Source organism: Bufo bufo, chromosome 6 (genome assembly GCF_905171765.1).
Source record: "Bufo bufo chromosome 6, aBufBuf1.1, whole genome shotgun sequence".
NCBI lineage: Eukaryota > Metazoa > Chordata > Amphibia > Anura > Bufonidae > Bufo > Bufo bufo.
In genome coordinates this window covers 308,332,326-308,353,737 of record NC_053394.1, presented here as the reverse complement: position 1 = coordinate 308,353,737, position 21,412 = coordinate 308,332,326, and the positions used below count along the sequence as shown (strand labels likewise).

The 21,412-nt window shown below is 44.7% G+C and overlaps 1 protein-coding gene across 4 annotated transcripts in view; it reads left to right on the top strand.

Annotated features, from left to right (window-relative positions):
- Positions 1 to 21,412, top strand: part of LOC121004296 (epidermal growth factor receptor substrate 15-like) — a 137,897-nt gene that overhangs the window by 77,869 nt on the left and 38,616 nt on the right. For all 4 annotated transcript variants that reach the window (XM_040436461.1, XM_040436462.1, XM_040436464.1 and 1 more), the window contains exon 7: positions 8,514 to 8,609. In XM_040436461.1, the coding sequence (XP_040292395.1) occupies positions 8,514 to 8,609 (96 nt within the window). The remainder of the gene's footprint in view (positions 1 to 8,513; positions 8,610 to 21,412) is intronic.

Here is a 21,412-nt window from a genome sequence, read left to right as displayed (position 1 = left end):
TGCACTTATATATTGAAAAGGCTTGTGTAGTGACAAAGTGGAAAAAAATTAGGGCCTAATTGCCATTTAGTGGTGCAGTTATGTATTCAAAAGGCCTTTTTGCCATGTATTAGTGGCAAAAGAAAACTATATTTGCTGTTTTTTGGGGTGTTTTAATTTCCTTTTTATTTATTTATTTCATCTAATAGTATGTCTGACAGAGAAGTGCCAGGCCCTGCACAGGGGGTTGGCAGAGGCGTAAATGTTTCTGGCGCAGGCACAGGTCGCAGCATATTAAGGGGGAGTAGTAGTAGGGGCCACTTCGAGAGGCCTGAGCTCCCAGTGTCAGCTAGCAGTCGTGTCTTGACCAGCAACCCAGCAGTTCTTGATTGGTTGACTCGATCTTCGACTTCATCGCAAGTGACAGCAGCACCAGCAGCCTGAGTCTAGAGTCGCTGATGAGCAGCTTTCTTCAACTGCAGGTAAAGAAACTACTCGCCAGTAGCTAGACATAGAGCAGAACCTGAACCACCAGGTGGTGGCATACTTGTGCACTCTGCCAGCTGTCATTGAAGATCCGCTGAACTATTGGGCAGTCAAACTGGCCAAGTTTGACCTGGAAAAGCTGTCCTGCCCGGCCAGTAGTGTGGCATCAGAGTGGGTGTTTAGTGCGGCAGGGGCCATAGTTACCCCAAGGAGAACTCGTCTGTCCACCCAAAATGTGGAGAGACAGACCTTTGTCAAGATGAATCAGGCGTGGATCAGCCAGGATTTCCACCCACCAATGAATGCCTGGCATCAGATTAGATCATCCAGCTGCCTCACCCAAACCTTGACAAAAGAGACCGGTTTCTTCTGGCTACCTGACTCGCTAGGAAACCACTTCTGGGCCAAATTGTTTAATAATGCATGTTCTTCTTGTTCACGCTGTATCTCAAAAGAATTTTTGGGAAAAATTAATGGGTGATTGTAGACTTTCTTCTGTATGAACCAAATTCCATTATCCTTTCATTGGTGAAATTTTTTATTTCGAACATGTTTTTTCTGGAAAATTGATGGGTGACTGAAGACCTCCTTTTGCTGTATGGACTGAATTACGTCGTGGTGAAATATTTTATTTAAAAATTTGTTTTTTTTTCTGGAAAATTGATGGGTGACTGAAGAACTCCTTTTGCTGTATGGACCGAATTACGTCGTTCTGGGTCCTGCAGTAAACATAATGAAGACACTGATGACAACACACCAGCAGACTTTGCCTTTAATATCTATTCACAATTAACCCCTTAGTGACCACCCATACATGTTTTTACTGACGTAAACAAAGGGGGTTTTAGCTAAACGGCTGGCTTTAATCAATCATTACATGTACTTAAAATGGTGTATTAAAAATTATAACTTGTCTTACAAAAATATGGAGTACCTTCCGTTTATTTTGTGGATCCATTGAAATGAATGGTTCCGTATATGGTCCGTATACGGAACGCAAAAAACGGAACATAGACGGGAAAAAAAAGAGGCAAGAGGCCTGAAGGTATTCTGGGAGTTGCTGTTTCACAAAAGAGAATGCTACCACCCATCATCATGCTGTAGATCAGGGATCAGCTACCTTCGACTCTCTAGAAGTCATGAAACTACAACTCCCAGCATAGACACTTATACAGCTTTTCTTGTAACTCTCATAGAAGTAAAAGGAGGATTCTGGGAGTTGAGGTTTCAAAACATTTAGATTAGCAGAGGTTGCTGATCCCTGTTGTAGATGATAAAAGTGACTACAGACACCGTCAGTAGCAGAATAAACATTTACATTTAGTGATTTACAGGTGACATCTCCTCCAGAGTTCTTCTTTCCCTTTTTTTCCATTAGGTTCAGACAACCATAGTTGGCTTCTCCAGGCCACAACTCGTCTGCAGAATTTGCCGCCCAGATGTCTTCAGCTTCTCACTTTACTAACACATTAACTGACACAAACTTTTTTCAGTGATACATGCTGTGCCCTGAATGTAATAACCGCATACACTGTGCTCCTGAATACAATCATGTTACGTACTATGCATCCCAAACACAGTGTCCCTATAGATAATGCCACATGCTCTGTGCCCCCACACTATGCCACATGTCCTGTGCCCACATACTGTGCCACATGCTCTATGCCCCCATACTGTGCCACATGCTTTGTGCTCCTGTGATCTGCCCCTCCTTATATAGTGATACATGCTCTGTGCCACCTTATAGATACATGCTCTGTGACCCCATATAGTGATGCATGCTCTGTGCTCCTTATAGAGTGATACATGCTCTGTTCCCCTTATAAAGTGAGACTGTCACAACCAGACAGTTGAGAAGCTCTGACAGGAGCTTTCCAGATCCTCCTCCTTGAGTTTCTTTGTTTTGGTTAAGTTCCTCATCTCGTTAGTCTATCTCAGCTGTCATGCAGTTGGACTGATTGCTTCCCTTTAAGTTCCTCCCCATGATGCATTAGGTTGCGGCTTATACAACTTCCTGGAGTGTGTGTGCTGGCTGTTTCTATTTCCCAGTCCTCTGCAAGATAAGTGCTGTTCCTTTATTTGTGATTTTCAGGTGACCCTGACTCCCTCCGTGTCTAGTGTAGGGAGCCGGTGGTCGTGTCCTCTCACTATTGTAGGGTCTTCAGGTATTAGATAGCCGAGGTACGTGGATATGCGCCCATCCACCTTTGGGGTGTTCGCATAGGCTGAGCAATTAGGGAGAGTGGCAGGTCTCACGTAGGGGTCTCCCTTTTGTTCCTTAGTTGTGGATCCAGTGAGTCATTATTGTATTGCATTGTCTTGTTTCCTGTACACCATCCGTGACATTATAAGCCGCCAAAACCGTCTCAAGCATAGATCCGGTTTCACTTTTGGCTGAGCGCTTCCAGGGTCTTTCATTGGAGGTAGCTGATCTCCGTAAGACTTTTTCTCAGTTTCAAGTTACCGGTTCAGCTTGCGTTCATGGAGTTTGTTCTGAGCCTAAGATCTCGCTCCCGGATACGTTCTCCGGGGGTAGTGAGTATTTTGTGCGTTTTAGAGAGGCTTGCAAACTCCATTTTCGCCTTCTTCCCCATTCCTCTGGTGATGAAGAACGGAGGGTGGGGATCATTATATCGCTGCTCAGGGGTAACGCTCAATCCTGGGCCTTTTCGCTGCCGGAGGGGGCACGGCCCCTCCGTTCAGTGGATGAATTCTTTTTAGCCCTGGGTCAGATATATGATGATCCGGATCGTATTGCTCTGGCTGAGTCTAGACTATGTCTGTTATGCCAGGGTAAACAATCCGCAGAGATATACTGCTCAGAATTTCGGAGATGGGCAGCTGATACTGGTTGGAATGATGCTGCACTCCGAAGTCAATTTTGCCATGGTCTTTCAGAGGGATTGAAAGATGCATTTGCCTTTCATGAGAGACCTACCTCCTTGGATTCTGCTATGTCTCAGGCCGTTTGTATTGACAGGCGTCTTAGAGAGAGAGGAGAGATCTCTCCTTCCTGTCATACTCAGTCCCGGGACAGTGCAGCGGTCTCTTTCTGTGCGCAGGGGTCTCAGTCGCTGTCAGCCCCTTCTGAGCAGGAGCCCATGCAGCTGGGGTTGATTGCCTCTGACAATAGAAGATTCAGCCCGCATGAGAGGGTTTGTTTTTGTTGTGGAGGTATAAATCATTTGGCAAATGTTTGTCCCTCTAGGAGATTCAGGCAGTTTTCTGGGAGTAATAAAGAAACAAAAAGGAAAAAATCTTTTAAAAATGTTCCGTCTGTTACTATTGGCAGGGTTGAGGCGGAAATTTAAGGTTTTCCGTTTGCTTGTAGTTCCCGTTTTGTCCTGCCTGCTAGGGTGGCGCTAGAGAGCAAAAGCATTTTTTGTGAGATTTTTGTGGATAGTGGAGCAGCTGTCAATCTCGTTGATAATCAATTTGCAATAACTCATGGTTTCCAGGTATGCACTTTGGGAAAGGATATTCCTGTTTTTGCTATTGATTCCGCTCCACTTTCTCAGAAATCATTAAAGGGCATAGTTCACAATATCCGTTTAATTGTGAGTGATGCTCATGTTGAGGATGTGTCATGTTTCGTCCTTAGCGGTTTGCCTACTCCTCTAGTGTTGGGGCTACCCTGGCTCACTAAACATAACCCCACCATTGATTGGCAAGCGAGGCAAATAAATGGTTGGAGTGACTTTTGCAGAGAGAATTGCCTCATGACATCTGTTTCTGAGGTTTCTACTAAGATTGTACCACCTTTCCTCTCTGAATTTTCGGATGTCTTCTCTGAGAGTGGAGTTCAGGATTTGCCCCCGCACAGGGAGTACGATTGCCCTATTAATCTCATCCCAGGCGCCAAGCTGCCTAAATCTCGTTTATACAATCTTTCCCAACCTGAGAGGGTCGCTATGCGTGCTTATATCTCTGAGAGTCTGAGAAAAGGACACATACGACCCTCGAAGTCACCTGTTGCCGCTGGTTTTTTCTTTGTTAAGAAAAAAGATGGTTCTTTAAGACCTTGTCGGGATTTCAGGGAGCTGAACAGTATCACTATTCGTGACCCTTATCCGCTTCCTCTGATCCCGGACCTGTTTAACCAGGTTGTTGGGGCTAAAGTCTTTTCCAAATTAGACCTAAGAGGGGCATACAACCTGGTCAGGGTCAGAAAAGGAGACGAATGGAAGACTGCTTTCAATACCCCTGAGGGCCATTTTGAGAATTTGGTTATGCCTTTTGGTTTGATGAATGCCCCAGCCGTTTTTCAGCATTTCGTGAACAGCATTTTTTATCATTTAATGGGAAAATTTGTATTAGTGTATTTGGATGACATTTTGATTTTTTCTCCTGATTTCAAGACTCATAAGGAACATTTACGTCAGGTCTTGCTCATCCTGCGGGAGAATAAATTATACGCGAAACTGGAAAAATGTGTGTTTGCGGTTCCAGAAATTCAATTTCTGGGGTTTCTTCTCTCCGCTTCTGGTTTTCGCATGGACCCCGAGAAGGTCCGCGCTGTGCTTGAGTGGGAGCTTCCTGAGAATCAGAAGGCGCTGATGCGTTTTTTGGGCTTTGCCAATTATTACAGGAAATTTATTTTGAATTATTCCTCTGTTGTTAAACCACTCACTGATATGACCAGAAAGGGGGTAGATTTTTCTTCCTGGTCGGTAGAGGCGCGTAAGGCCTTTTCTAATATCAAGGAGAGTTTTGCTTCCGCTCCCATCCTGGTACAACCTGATATTTCGTTACCCTTCATAGTTGAGGTTGATGCTTCTGAGGTGGGGGTGGGTGCGGTCTTGTCTCAGGGTTCCTCTCCTGCCAAATGGCAACCATGTGCCTTTTTCTCGAAGAAACTCTCCTCCGCAGAGAGAAATTATGATGTGGGAGATAGGGAATTTTTGGCCATCAAGTTGGCTTTTGAGGAATGGCGCCATTGGCTAGAGGGAGCCAGACACCCTATTACCGTGTTTACTTACCATAAAAATCTGGCCTACTTGGAGTCAGCCAAGCGTCTGAACCCGAGACAGGCCAAATGGTCTTTGTTCTTTTCAAGGTTTAATTTTGTTGTCACGTTCCGCCCTGGGGTTAAGAATGTGAAGGCAGATGCTCTGTCACGTTGTTTTCCGGGAGGTGGGAATTTTGAAGACCCGGGTCCCATTTTGGCTGAAGGTGTGGTGGTCTCTGCTCTTTTTCCTGAATTGGAGGCAGAGGTGCAGGCAGCCCAGTCAGAGGCTCCTGATCTTTGTCCTCCTGGGAGGTTGTTTGTGCCTCTCGCTTTGAGACACAAGATTTTTAAGGAACACCACGATACGGTCCTTGCTGAGCACCCGGGGGCAAGAGCCACACTGGATCTCATCGCTCGGAGCACCAGCACCTCCACACTGCACCCCTCATCGCTTCGTAAGTCGGTTGAGGGTTTTGTGGCAGCTTGCGAGACTTGCGCTCGTGCCAAAGTCCCTCATTCACGGCCATCAGGTCCTCTCCTTCCCTTACCCATTCCTTCCCGTCCTTGGACACATCTGTCCATGGACTTCATAACGGACTTGCCTCTTTCCTCGGGGAAGACTGTGATTCTGGTGGTGGTGGACCGTTTTAGCAAAATGGTGCATTTCATCCCTTTTCCTGGTTTGCCCAATGCTAAGACGCTGGCGCAGGCATTTATTGACCACATTGTCAAATTGCATGGTATTCCTTCAGACATAGTCTCTGATAGGGGCACGCAGTTTGTTTCCAGATTCTGGAAGGCTTTCTGTTCTCGCTTGGGGGTTCGGTTGTCATTCTCTTCTGCTTTCCACCCGCAGTCGAATAGCCAGACAGAGCGCGTCAATCAGAATCTGGAGACATATCTGCGCTGTTTTGTGGCGGAGAATCAGGAGGATTGGTGTTCTTTTTTGTCCCTTGCTGAGTTTGCTTTAAATAACCGTCGTCAGGAGTCCTCTGATAAGTCACCATTTTTTGGTGCATATGGGTTTCATCCACAGTTTGGGACTTTCTCGGGAGAGGGGTCTTCTGGTTTACCTGATGAGGACAGATTCTCCTCGTCTTTGTCATCTATTTGGCAAAAGATTCAGGATAATCTAAAGAGCATGAGTGAGAGATATAAGCGTGTGGCAGATAAGAGACGTGTGCCTGGTCCGGACCTGAATGTTGGTGATCTGGTGTGGTTGTCTACCAAGAATATCAAATTGAAGGTTCCCTCCTGGAAGTTGGGTCCTAGGTTTATTGGGCCTTACAAGATCCTGTCTGTCATCAATCCTGTTGCCTACCGTCTTGATCTTCCTCAGACTTGGAAGATCCATAATGTTTTTCATAAGTCCTTATTGAAACCTTATGTTCAACCTATTGTACCCTCGCCTTTGCCTCCTCCTCCGATTATGGTTGATGGAAATCTTGAATTTCAGGTCTCTAGGATTGTGGATTCTCGTCTTGTCCGCGGTTCCCTCCAGTACCTCGTTCATTGGGAGGGTTATGGTCCTGAGGAGAGGATGTGGGTCCCAGTGACGGACATTAAGGCCACTCGTCTCATCAGGGCTTTCCATAGGTCCCATCCTGAGAAGGTGGGCCCTGAGTGTCCGGAGTCCACTCGTAGAGGGAGGGGTACTGTCACAACCAGACAGTTGAGAAGCTCTGACAGGAGCTTTCCAGATCCTCCTCCTTGAGTTTCTTTGTTTTGGTTAAGTTCCTCTTCTCGTTAGTCTATCTCAGCTGGTCCTTTCCTGATACATACAGTGAGGAGTAAGTGTCCCCATGCATTAAAGTGGATGAGGTTTTTTGTGTTTTTTTTAACCCATGAAAGACCTTTTATACCTGTTTTTAATGGCCATTAGACTTGAGGACTACTGTCTAAACAACCGTTAAAAAACAGTCCCATTGATTTGTTTTCCATACCACATAACGGTAACCAGACTGAGCGGTAACCAGACTGACCATAGACTTCTATTATGACCGATCAAAACGGAATGCCTCTTAAAGGCTTCCGTTTTTCATTCCGTCTTACAAATTCTGTTATATTTCGTTATAACGGAACCTATAATGGAATACCTTAACGCAAGTGCGAACCCACCCTAACTTAGTAATAACTTAGTAACTAGGCTCCTACGGGCCCAATGCAATCTTTAGATCAGGCCTCCATAATTTTTCCCAAAATATTTGTTGTCTTCATCCTCCACAAGCTCTCCAGGCAGTGCTTGAGAAAAGCATTGCCTGGGGGGCCCATGTTGAGTGAAGATGGCGTATAACTTTGATGCACCTTGGGCCCCCATTGACCACATCCCTTGCAACCGTGAGCATCCGTCTATAGGGGTTAAAGGGTGAAAAACAGGGGAACGCCAGAATAACGCCCTTAGGATTTGGCCATAAGTCAAACCGGTCACTTGGCCCAGTGGTTCTATATCTGCCACTGTCTCCAACCTGTTTGTCCAGGATTATTCCTGTTGTTTTTGGTTTCTACTTGTTTAAAAAAGTATCCATGTGGCTTTCTTTGTTTGTATTTTCTACAAACACTGGAGATTACTCTCTTGTGATAAGTTCAGGGGTTCTAGTGACCCATGGACATTATACTGTAACCATGATCTTGGAGTCCAGATGACTATTTTTTATTTTAATATTGCCCCGATTGCTTCACTGTCAGCATTCAAAGCTGCACTGAAATACATTGTTGGACTGCTGTATACACACAGGAGTCCCCTTCATTGTGTTAGCATGGCAGAAAAGCCTGGACTGTGTATTTCAGTGCCGCTTTGGGTGCTGACAGCAGGGTAACGGGCAGTCGTAGAGAATAAAAACTAGTGATCTGGATTTCTTATCTGTAATACCATTCATGTAGTAATGCAGATAATGGTCTACAATTGTGGTGACAAATCCCCGTATAGCCAATTATGCAGTAATGAGACAACTTGTGGATGCTCTATATCAAAGAGGTTGTAAACCATAAGTAACAATGTAATCTATCTTATATTTTGGTTTCTGGTACAGCGTCCATGCAGGCTAACCATGGGTGCAGTGTATAGTGAAGACTTATCTGTGTTCTTTCTTCATCTCTCTAGGCTAAATGTTACGATAAAAATAAAACGATGGGGGCTTTACATATGACGATTGCTAATTTGGAGGGTGAAGTGAAAAGACTGAAAGACAAGTGCAAGGTAACTACAATTAATCTAGAAGTTTGTAGATTTACACAGTTTTCCATGAATGATGAAATATATTTGTCAGATGGGGCTTAGATTTATATATGGGCTAAATAGTATTTCTGAGACTTTTTTAATATTGATGGCCTAGCCTCAGTATAGGTCATCAGTATCTGATCGCTGGGGGTATGACGCCTGGGACCCCGCCGATCAGCGGTTTAAGAAGCCATCAGTGGCATAGTATGGTGCAGTATGACCGCGGCCTTCTCAGAGCTTAGCCTATGCCAGTGGGGATGAACCTATGGCATGGGTGCCAGAGCGGGCATTCGGAGCCCTCTCTGAGGGCACCCGCACCCTGGAAAAAGTCTATGGTGTAACGATATGCCTTAGACTTTTCCTGCCATTCATCAGCGCAGGGCGCACTGAATGTAGGCAGGAAATTATAGCTAAATGATAAAGTACATGGAAGATATACTATATTGGACTGTAGTATTCAGGGTAAATTGCCTTTGCGATAAATTGGCCATGTGACGTCACGTTCATCATGGGGGGCAGTGTCTAAGAGTTTTAATCTGTCACTAGCTGCAAGCTTCTTACACAGGAATACAAGTACACCGCAGGCTCTGACAGCGTCATAAAGATAGATAGGTTGTGTGCACCATCCACATCGCAAGCTGATAGATGTGCTAGCAAAACAAAGCAACAGCAGTGACGGGGTCTTTTAATCATTAGCTTAAGGCCTCCTGCACACGACCGTTTTTTCCCCCCGTTTACTGGCCGTTTTTTGCGTTCCGTATACGGAATCATTCATTTCAATGGTTCCGCAAAAAAAAATGAATGTACTCCGTATGCATTCCGTTTCTGTATTTCCGTTTTTCCGTTCCAGTTAAAGATAGAACATGTCCTATTATTGCCCGCAAATCACGTTCCGTGGCTCCATTCAAGTCAATGGGTCTGCCAAAAAACGGAACACATACGAAAATGCATCCGTTTGTCTTCCGTTTCTGTTCCGTTTTTTGCGGAACCATCGAAAAAAACGGAACAAGCGGAACGAAAAAAAAAAACGGAACAACGGATCCGTGAAAAACGGACCGCAAAACACTGAAAAAGCCATATGGTCGTGTGCAGGAGGCCTTAGAGTATATTTGAACAATGTGGAAAATAAAGATAAGTAGGTGCTCCGTTCTCATTGTAGGTGCGGGTCCCAGAGGTGGGACCCGTGTTTATGATTGTTTGTTTTTGTTTTTTTGTTGATTTAGGTTAAATGACGCCCTGTGTAAGCAGTCTTTTTGCCACACACACACACCACAACCATTATAGGGAATAAAATACAATAAATTAATAGCATCAAATTTAAAATGTTATGTAATTTTATAGAGAAAAGAATGCACACTCAATGCTTCAGGGGATATTCTCATCTGGGACATTAATGACCTATGAATAGGATAGAATAAATAGGATATAATAAATGTCTGACAGGTGCTGGTCCGGGTCCCATCTCTGCGAGATCCTCTGAACAGGGCCCCTATCCCAAGAACAGGGCCCCTAATGCCTCGTTTCCACTGAGCGGATCGGTTCGGGTCGTTTAGAATGGAACGGGTTTGAATGGTCCGGTCTATTCTGGTGAGCGTTTCCACTGCAAATCGGACCGCCGGGGCCATACAGGTTTTAGAAAAAATGCCTCTCATGATGTCACACTAGTGCGACGAGAAACGTGATGCAGCGTCACTCAGCGTCAGCCAAACAACAACAACAACAATGGAGGTCATTCAGCAGCTCGTCTTTTCTCTGCTAGCCTTTTGGTTCGTAATAGGCAAAATTCATACCGCACTGTATGAGAGAAGGTTGCGAGCGGCAATGAGAAACACAGCCGAAAAGAGAAGAAAACTTTTAGCTTGGATGTGTAGCCGGGAGGAGAAGTATACATTTGTGCTGCTAAGACAAAGACGGCAGCGCTATAGGGTAAGCACAACTGACTGACTTACCTGAAACACACACACACACATACACTGACACACTGAAACACACACTGACCTACACACACACTGACCTACACACACACACTGACACACACACACTGACCTATACACACACTGACACACACACTGACACACACTGACCTATACACACACTGACACACACACACACACTGACACACACTGACCTATACACACACTGACACACACACACACTGACACACACTGACCTATACACACACTGACACACAGACACACTCACTGACCCACACACCCTGACCTATACACACACTGACACACACACTGACCCACACACCCTGACCTATACACACTGACACACTCACACTGACCTATACACACACTGACACACTCACTGACCCACACACCCTGACCTATACACACACTGACACACTCACTGACCCACACACCCTGACCTATACACACACTGACCTATACACACTGACACACTCACACTGACCTATACACACTGACACACTCACACTGACCTATACACACACATACACTGACCTACACACACACACACTGACACACACACTGACCTATACACACTGACACACTGCATTTTTTACAGATGCTTCTCCTTTTGGCAAAGCAGCGCCGCCGACCAGTGATTTGGGCTTTCCCTCGTGCCAATGAGTGGTGGAATGTGACCGTCCCAGGATTCACCCACAGACAGTGGGTGCAGAATTTAAGGATGTCAGAGGAAACCTTCTCATTCCTTTGTGCAAAGCTACGTCCAGTGATGGAAAAGAAAAGCACCAACTTCAGAGCCTGTTTGCCTGTAAGGAAAAGAATTGCCATTGCACTGTGGAAGCTGGCTACCAACAGTGAATACAGGAGTATAGGTCATCTTTTTGGTGTCAGCAAATCATCAGTGTGCCGGTGTGTGCAGGACTTCTGTAAGTCTGTGTGCACATTGCTAGCGCCTGAAATTGTTCATTTTCCTAACAGGGAAAAGCTCAAAGACATGGCTGAGTACTTTGAGAACAGGTGGGGCCTTCCACAGTGTGTTGGTGCTATTGATGGCTCACACATACCAATAATAGCACCACAAGAATACCACACTGACTACTTCAACCGAAAAGGCTGGCATTCCATCATCCTCCAGGGAGTAGTGGATGGCAAGGGACTATTCTGGAATGTGAATGTAGGAAAGCCTGGGAGTTTGCATGATGCTCGGGTTCTCCGATTGTCAACATTTTGGGATTGGGTTGGCCAGGGAGGCCTGTACCCTGTTAGCACTAAGAACATTTGTGGGGTGAATGTTGGCTATTATGTGCTTGGGGACTCTGCCTATCCTTTACAAAATTGGCTCCTGAAACCATTTCCTGACAATGGGCGCCTAACAACAGAACAGCAAATCTACAACAAGAAAACATCCAGGGCACGTGTTGTAGTGGAAAATGCGTTTGGAAGACTTAAGGGTAGATGGAGGTGTCTTATGAAGAGGAATGACAGTGACATTCAACTTACCAAATCCATGGTCCTAACGTGCTGTGCTCTTCACAATCTTTGTGAAAGTCATGGAGAAGACTTTGACCAGGATTGGAATACATCTCCAGAAGAGCCAGTACCAGTAATAGCAGCACAGGATATGGAAGAAGAGTGCAGTGAAATACGTCAGGCTCTGATGAGGCACCTTAACGTTAACGTTGTTACCGTGAATAATTAAAATCTTTAATTACTTTTTGCTAAATGCTAAATAAAATCAGACATACTCAGAGAAGTCGTTCTTGTTTTTTATTCCACAAAAAAAATCATCTTCCTACATATTTTGTAAAGGCAAAATTTGGATAATGTAGAAACATTGTTTACAATAAAGAGCTTGTAAAGGTTTGTTTTTTATTAAGCTAGTGCAGGGATATGCAATTAGCGGAAATCCAGCTGTTTTGCAGAACTACAAGTCCCATCATGCTTTTGCCTCTGGGTGTCATGCTTGTGACTGTCAGAGTCTTGCTATGCCACATGGGAATTGTAGTTCTGAAACAGTTGGATATCCACTAATTGCATATCCCTAAGCTATTGCATTGTTGTTTTTTTCTTCAATTTCACTTCCAATAAATGTTTTTTTTTGTTTTCTTTGTATGAATTTCTAACTTCCTGTTCCTCCTCAGTAAGCTGTTCAATAAGCTGTGCTGACTGACTAAACACAGCTCAGATGATGTTGTCAGGTTTACTGAGAAGGAACAGGAAGTGAGAAATTCAGACCAAGAAAAAAAACATCTAAAAAGGAAATTAAAGGAAAAGGTAAACCAAAAATGCCAAGTATATTCGCAATTACATCTACAATGCAAAAATGAGAAGAAATTAAGCGATCGGGGGTGCCCTTTGTTGAAATCCAGGCTCCACCGTCCAAGGGGGGTGATAACGCAAAGGAGGCAGAAGGGAATCAAAGCAGCAGCACAAAGAAAGCCATGTGCAGCAAGGAGCAAATGTGTCCAATCTTGTGTGATCGCTGATGGCTCAAAGGAGCCTATTAAAAAAAAAAAAAAAGCTAACCTTTAAAACCCACTCTAATTATATATTTTTAAACGTAAACATGGGTACAGGTCCTGTGCTGCATGAAAGGCACTAATGTCTGGGTGGTGACCTGGGTTGACGATTGGCTCCAATCACTTGAACAAGCTGACCAAGGACACCGAGGAAGGCCTGGTTGAAGGTAGCCAACTGCTCCATCTGCTGCCGGGCAATTTCTGCCTCCTGGCGCATAGCTTCCTGTGCATCCTGACGTACTGCTTGAAACCGCCTCTCTGAAAGGTTATCCATTCTTTCCAGCTGCCTTTCTTCTGCTGCCCGCATATCCTCCATGACTGTGCGCAGATCCAACTGTAACCTTCTCCTTTCACCTGTAATATACAAAAGACCGAAATATTGCTTTTGGTAACATCTGCCAAACCAATACTGTAAGCTCCTTTCTCATCTGCCCCACACTGATTCACTGCCACACCTCTGTTCCCCCTGCTCATCTGCTACACCAATACACAGCACTGCTCATCTGCCCACTGCTGAACCCCCTTCTCATCTCTTCCACCACTGTACCTGCTGCTAATCCCCCCCTTCTCATCTCTTCCACCACTGTACCTCCTGCTAATCCCCCCCTTCTTATCTCTTCCACCACTGTACCTCCTGCTAATCCCCCCCTTCTCATCTCTTCCACCACTATACCTCCTGCACATCTCCCCCACAGCTGATCTCCCCCTTCTTATCTATTCCAACACTGTACCTCCTGCACATCTGCCCCACTGCTGTTTTAGTTTAAGAAAATGCACAGTTAAAAATTTCTTTTTTATCATCATGTCTTACCATTGTGCCTTGGTGCATTGGGAGTACTCTGTAGTTGGCTACTCTGTGGTTGGCTTGAGGAAATACTGCTGCTGTTGCTGCTGAAAGACATTGAAGGTCCATCTTCTGAGAAGTTTGATGCATCAGTGGAGAGTCCATCAACTGTTTCTGAAAATAAACATATGGTTAGATATTATATTTTAAATGGTAAGCAGAGCGATATTCTAAGCGAAGTTTTAAAAAAAAAAAACTTACCAAAGGGGTCTACCATGGATTCGAGAATTACAGTTGCAGAGTCCAGACCTCCCTCCCTGCCTTGGTTTGCTGGCCGATGACCGTAAATGGCGTCCATGGCGTCGTACCACCTCCAAGCAGTTGGACAGTTTCCACTACGGCTGTTGGCGTCCTTAATTTTTTTATATTGTGCTTTAAGCTTTTTAAGCTTTGCCCTACACTGGCCCGACGTCCGTTCAAATCCCTCGGCTGCCATCCGCTGCGAAATATCTTTATAGACCTTTTCATTTCTCACTGATCCATCAAGCTCACTCTGAATAACGCCATCGCCGATGATTGCTAAGAACGTAGATAGTTCCTCAGATAACCAGACCCTGCTGTTGTTTGCTGGCATCCTTCTCCTTTATATGGACTAATAAGGCGACGTGGTGATTGTTTGGCGCTTTGCTTTGACGTCAGCATTGATGTTTTCTGACCACCAATCAGTGGAAAGTACTGTGTGACGCCAGTAGCTCCGCCCTAACCGTACCGTTCCATTTTCTATGGACCCACATGAGAAGCAGGACCCTGAATGGCGCGGTACGGTTCGGTTTTATGGCACGCTTTCATAATGGAAACACCCAAAATAGCGTACCGTACCGAACTGTACCGAACCGATCCGCTCAGTGGAAACGAGGCATAAGTGATTCGAGAGCAAGGCACACATATTCATCTACTCCTCCATTCACTGCTATGTGACTTCTGAAAATAGTTGAGCGCTGGCTCTGTATTTTCTGTAGTCCAACAGCAGAAAGAACGCAGTGCATGCATAGTGTGCTATTTACGATACAGTAGTAATGGTGCCATACCAGGCCTATTACACAAACACAGCACCAGATTCAAGCTCATTACATACATACAGCACCAGAAGCAAGCTCATTGCATAAATAAAAGACCAGAACCAAGTTCATTACGTGAATACAGCACCAGAACCAAGCTCTGTACATAAATACAGCACCAGAACCAAGTTCATTATGTGAATACAGCACCAGAACCAAGCTCTGTGCATAAATACAGCACCAGAAACAAGTTAATTACATAAATGCAGGATAAGAGCCAAGCTCATTACATACATACAGCACCAGAACCAAGTTCTGTGCATAAATACAGCACCAGAATCAAGCTCATTACATACATACAGCACCAGAATCAAGCTCATTACATACATACAGCACCAGAATCAAGCTCATTACATACATACAGCACCAGAAGCAAGCGTTTTACATAAATAAAAGACCAGAACCAAGTTCATTATGTGAATACAGCACCAGAACCAAGCTCTGTACATAAATACAGCACCAGAACCAAGTTCATTACATACATACAGCACCAGAACCAAGTTCATTACATATATACAGCACCAGAACCAAGTTCATTACGTGAATACAGCACCAGAACCAAGCTCTGTGCATAAATACAGCACCAGAACCAAGCTCATTACATACATACAGCACCAGAGCCAAGCCCATTACATACATACAGCACCAGAACCAAGTTCATTACATACATACAGCACCAGAACTAAGATCATTACATACATACAGCACCAGAACTAAGCTCATTACATACATACAGCACCAGAACCAAGACCAATACATAAATACAGCACAAGGAACCAAACACAGTACACTAGCTTACAGTATGTCCTCAACAGGTGTAACTGTCAAGTTATGCTGGGAGTTGCTGTTTCACAAAAGAGAATGCTACCACCCATCATCATGCTGTAGATCAGGGATCAGCTACCTTCGACTCTAGCTGTCGTGAAACTCCCAACATGCACACTTACACAGCTTTTCTTGTAACTCTCATAGAAGTAAAAGGAGGATTCTGGGGAGTTGAGGTTTCAAAACATTTAGATTAGCAGAGGTTGCTGATCCCTGTTAGAAACAGAGAAACATAGAATGTGTCGGCAGATAAGAACCATTTGGCCCATCTAGTCTGCCCAATATACTGAATACTATGGATAGCCCCTGGCCCTATCTTATATGAAGGATGGCCTTATGCCTATCCCATGCAAGCTTAAACTCCTTCACTGTATTTGCAGCTACCACTTCTGCAGGAAAGCTATTCCATGCATCCACTACTCTCTCAGTAAAGTAATACTTCCTGATATTACTTTTAAATCTTTGCCCCTCTAATTTAAAACTATGTCCTCTTGTAGCAGTTTTTCTTCTTTTAAATATTCTCTCCTCTTTTACCTTGTTGATTCCATTTATGTATTTAAAAGTTTCTATCATATCCCCTCTGTCTCGTCTTTCTTCCAAGCTATACATGTTAGGCCTCATGCACACGACCGTTGTGTGCCTCCGTGGCCGTTGTGCCGTTTTCCGTTTTTTTTCGCGGACCCATTGACTTTCAATGGGTCCGTGGAAAAATCGGAAAATGCACCGCTTTGCAGCCGAGACCGTGATCCGTGTATCCTGTCCGTCAAAAAAATATGACATGTCCTATTTTTTTGACGGACAACGGTTCACGGACCCATTCAAGTCAATGGGTCCATGAAAGAACACGGATGCACACAAGATTGGCATCCGTGATCCGTGGCCGTAGGTTACTTTCATACAGACGGATCCGAAGATCCGTCTGCATAAAAGCTTTTTCAGAGCTGAGTTTTCACTTCGTGAAAACACAGAACCGACAGTACAGGGAGTGCAGAATTATTAGGCAAGTTGTATTTTTGAGGATTAATTTTATTATTGAACAACAACCATGTTCTCAATGAACCCAAAAAACTCATTAATATCAAAGCTGAATATTTTTGGAAGTAGTTTTTAGTTTGTTTTTAGTTTTAGCTATTTTAGGGGGATATCTGTGTGTGCAGGTGACTATTACTGTGCATAATTATTAGGCAACTTAACAAAAAACAAATATATACCCATTTCAATTATTTATTTTTACCAGTGAAACCAATATAACATCTCAACATTCACAAATATACATTTCTGACATTCAAAAACAAAACAAAAACAAATCAGTGACCAATATAGCCACCTTTCTTTGCAAGGACACTCAAAAGCCTGCCATCCATGGATTCTGTCAGTGTTTTGATCTGTTCACCATCAACATTGCGTGCAGCAGCAACCACAGCCTCCCAGACACTGTTCAGAGAGGTGTACTGTTTTCCCTCCTTGTAAATCTCACATTTGATGATGGACCACAGGTTCTCAATGGGGTTCAGATCAGGTGAACAAGGAGGCCATGTCATTAGATTTTCTTCTTTTATACCCTTTCTTGCCAGGCACTCTGTGGAGTACTTGGACGCGTGTGATGGAGCATTGTCCTGCATGAAAATCATGTTTTTCTTGAAGGATGCAGACTTCTTCCTGTACCACTGCTTGAAGAAGGTGTCTTTCAGAAACTGGCAGTAGGACTGGGAGTTGAGCTTGACTCCATCCTCAACCCGAAAAGGCCCCACAAGCTCATCTTTGATGATACCAGCCCAAACCAGTACTCCACCTCCACCTTGCTGGCGTCTGAGTCGGACTGGAGCTCTCTGCCCTTTACCAATCCAGCCACGGGCCCATCCATCTGGCCCATGAAGACTCACTCTCATTTCATCAGTCCATAAAACCTTAGAAAAATCAGTCTTGAGATATTTCTTGGCCCAGTCTTGACATTTCAGCCTTTCCTACCTTGGCCATGTCTCTGAGTATTGCACACCTTGTGCTTTTGGGCACTCCAGTGATGTTGCAGCTCTGAAATATGGCCAAACTGGTGGCAAGTGGCATCTTGGCAGCTGCACGCTTGACTTTTCTCAGTTCATGGGCAGTTATTTTGCGCCTTGGTTTTTCCACACGCTTCTTGCGACCCTGTTGACTATTTTGAATGAAACGCTTGATTGTTCGATGATCACGCTTCAGAAGCTTTGCAATTTTAAGAGTGCTGCATCCCTCTGCAAGATATCTCACTATTTTTGACTTTTCTGATCCTGTCAAGTCCTTCTTTTGACCCATTTTGCCAAAGGAAAGGAAGTTGCCTAATAATTATGCACACCTAATATAGGGTGTTGATGTCATTAGACCCCACCCCTTCTCATTACAGAGATGCACATCACCAAATATGCTTAATTGGTAGTAGGCTTTTGAGCCTATACAGCTTGGAGTAAGACAACATGCATAAAGAGGATGATGTGGTCAAAATACTCATTTGCCTAATAATTCTGCACGCAGTGTATATTCTAACACAGAGGCGTTCCCATGGTGATGGGGACGCTTCAGGTTAGAATATACTAAAAGAACTGTGTACATGACTGCCCCCTGCTGTGACAGATCATTAAGCAATGTGCCGCACAGACCTGTCACTTACCAGTAGGAGGAGCTCCCGGCCGGACGCACACATCGCAGCTCGCAGGTAAGTATAATGCTTCTACAAATTGCTAAGTAACCATGGCAACCGGGACTGCAGTAGCGTCCTGGTTGCCATGGTTACCGATCGGAGCCCCAGCGATTAAACTGGGACTCCGATCGGTACTCTCCGCTGCCACCAATGATAGGGGGGGAGATTTTAATTAGGAGGGGGAGGGAGGGGAGAGGGCCCACTGGCCACCAATGAGTTAACTACAGGGGAGGGAGGGGGGGCCCACTGGCCACCAACGAGTTAACTACAGGGGAGGGAGGGGGGCCGGCCGCACTGGACAACAAAGAGTTAACTACAGGGGAGGGAGGGGGGCCCACTGGCCACCAATGAGTTAACTACAGGGGGGGGGGGGGGGGGGCGGCCCCCTGCTGCCTGGCAGCACCTGCCAGGCAGCAGGGGGCAGTCATGTACACAGTTCTTTTAGTATATTCTAACCTGAAGCGTCCCCATCACCATGGGAACGCCTCTGTGTTAGAATATACTGTCGGATTTGAGTTTCATGATCTAACTCATATCCGACAGTATATTCTAACATAGAGGCGTTCCCATGGTGATGGGGACGCTTCAAGTTAAAATATACCATCGGATTGGAGAAAACTCCGATCCTATGGTATATTAACTCCTGACTTTACATTGAAAGTCAATTGGGAACGGATCAGTTTGAAATTGCACCATATTGTGTCAACGTCAAACGGATCCGTCCCCATTGACTTGCATTGTAATTCAGGACGGATCTGTTTGGCTCCGCACGGCCAGGCGGACACCAAAATGACTTTTTTTTCATGTCCGTGGATCCTCCAAAAATCAAGGACCGCAAAAAAATACGGTCGTGTGCATGAGGCCTTAAGGTCCTTTAATCTTTCCTGGTAAGTCTAAGGCCTCATGCACACGACCGTTGTGTGCATCCGCGTCCGTGGTTCCGTTTTCCGTTTTTTTTTTGCGGCTCCATTGACTTTCAATGGGTCCGTGGAAAAATGTTTGGCAGCCGCATCCGTGTTTCCTGGCCGTGAAAAAAATAGGACAAGATTGTCATCCGCGTCCGTGATCCGCGTCCGTGATCCGTGTCCGTTTTTTCCTATCATTTCAATGGCAAACTTGACTTAGATTTTTTTTTTTCATTTTTCATGTCCGTGGATCCTCCAAAAATCAAGGAAGACCCACGGACGAAAAAACGGTCACGGATCACGGACCTACGGACCCTGTTTTTGCGGACCTTAAAAAAAAAACGGTCGTGTGCATGAGGCCTTATCCTGCAATCCATGTACTAGTTTAGTAGCTCTTCTCTGAACTCTCTCCAAAGTATCAATATCCTTCTGGAGAAATGGTCTCCAGTACTGAGCACAATACTCCGAATGAGGTCTCACTAGTGCTCAGTAGAGCGGCATGAGCGCCTCCCTCTTTCTACTGGTAATTCCTCTCCCTATACACCCAAGCATTCTGCTAGCATTTCCTGCTGCTCTATGACATTGTCTGCCTACCTTTAAGTCTTCTGAAATAATGACCCCTAAATCCCTTTCCTCAGACACTGAGGTTAGGACTGTATCACTGATTTTATATTCTGCTCTTGGGTTTTTACGCCCCAGGTGCATTATCTTGCACTTATCAACATTAAATTTTAGTTGCCAGATCTTTGTCCATTCCTCTAGTTTTCCTAAATCCTTTTCCATTTGGAGTATCCCTCCAGGAACATCAACCCTGTTACAAATCTTTGTGTCATCAGCAAAAAGACACACCTTATCATCGAGGCCTGTTGTAGATGATAAAAGTGACTACAGACACTGTCAGTTGCAGAATAAACATTTACATTTAGTGATTTACAGGTGACATCTCCTCCAGAGTTCTTCTCTTTCCCTTTCTTTCCATTAGGTTCAGAAAACCATAGTTGGCTTCTCCAGGCCACAACTGGTCTGCAGAATTTGCCGCCCAGATGTCTTCAGCTTCTCACTTTACTAACACATTAACTGACACAAACTTTTTTCAGTGATACATGCTGTGCCCTGAATGTAATAACCGCATACACTGTGCTCCTGAATACAATCATGTTACGTACTATGCATCCCAAACACAGTGCCCCTATAGATAATGCCACATGCTCTGTGCCCCCACACTATGCCACATGTCCTGTGCCCACATACTGTGCCTTTTCTAACACATTAACTGACGCAAACTCTTTTCAGTGATACATGCTGTTCCCTGAATGTAATAACAGCATACACTGTGCTCTTGAATACAATCATGTCACGTACTATGCCCTTTGAAAATAATGCACCCCAAACACAGTGCCCCTATAGATAATGCCACATGCTCTGTGCCCCCACACTATGCCACATGTCCTGTGCCCACATACTGTGCCACATGGCCTATGCCCCCATACTGTGCCAAATGCTTTGTGCTCCTGTGATCTGCCCCTACTTATATAGTGATATATGCTCTGTGCCCCCATATAGTTATACATGCTCTATGCCCCCTTATAGAGTGATGTATGCTCTGCGCCCCCTATATAGTGATACATGCTCTGTGCCCCCTTATAGAGTGATGCATGCTCTGTGCCCCTTATATAGTGATACATGTTCTGTGCCCCCTCATAGAGTGATACATGCTTTGTGCCCCATGTTCTGTGCCTCCTTTTATAATGAGATCTGCTCGGTGCCACCTTATGTAGTGATACATGCTCTGTATTCCCATGCTCTGTGCCCCCTTATATAGCAATACATGCTCTGTGCCCCCTTATATAGCAATACATGCTCTGTGCCCCCTTATACAGTGATATATGTTCTGTGTTCCCATGTTGTGTCCCCTTGGATTGTGCCTCAATGCTCTGTTCCCCTTTATATAATGATACATGATCTTGTGCCCCCAAGCTTTGTGCTATTCACATGTCCATTTTTTTTTAAATGACCAGTGGATAGT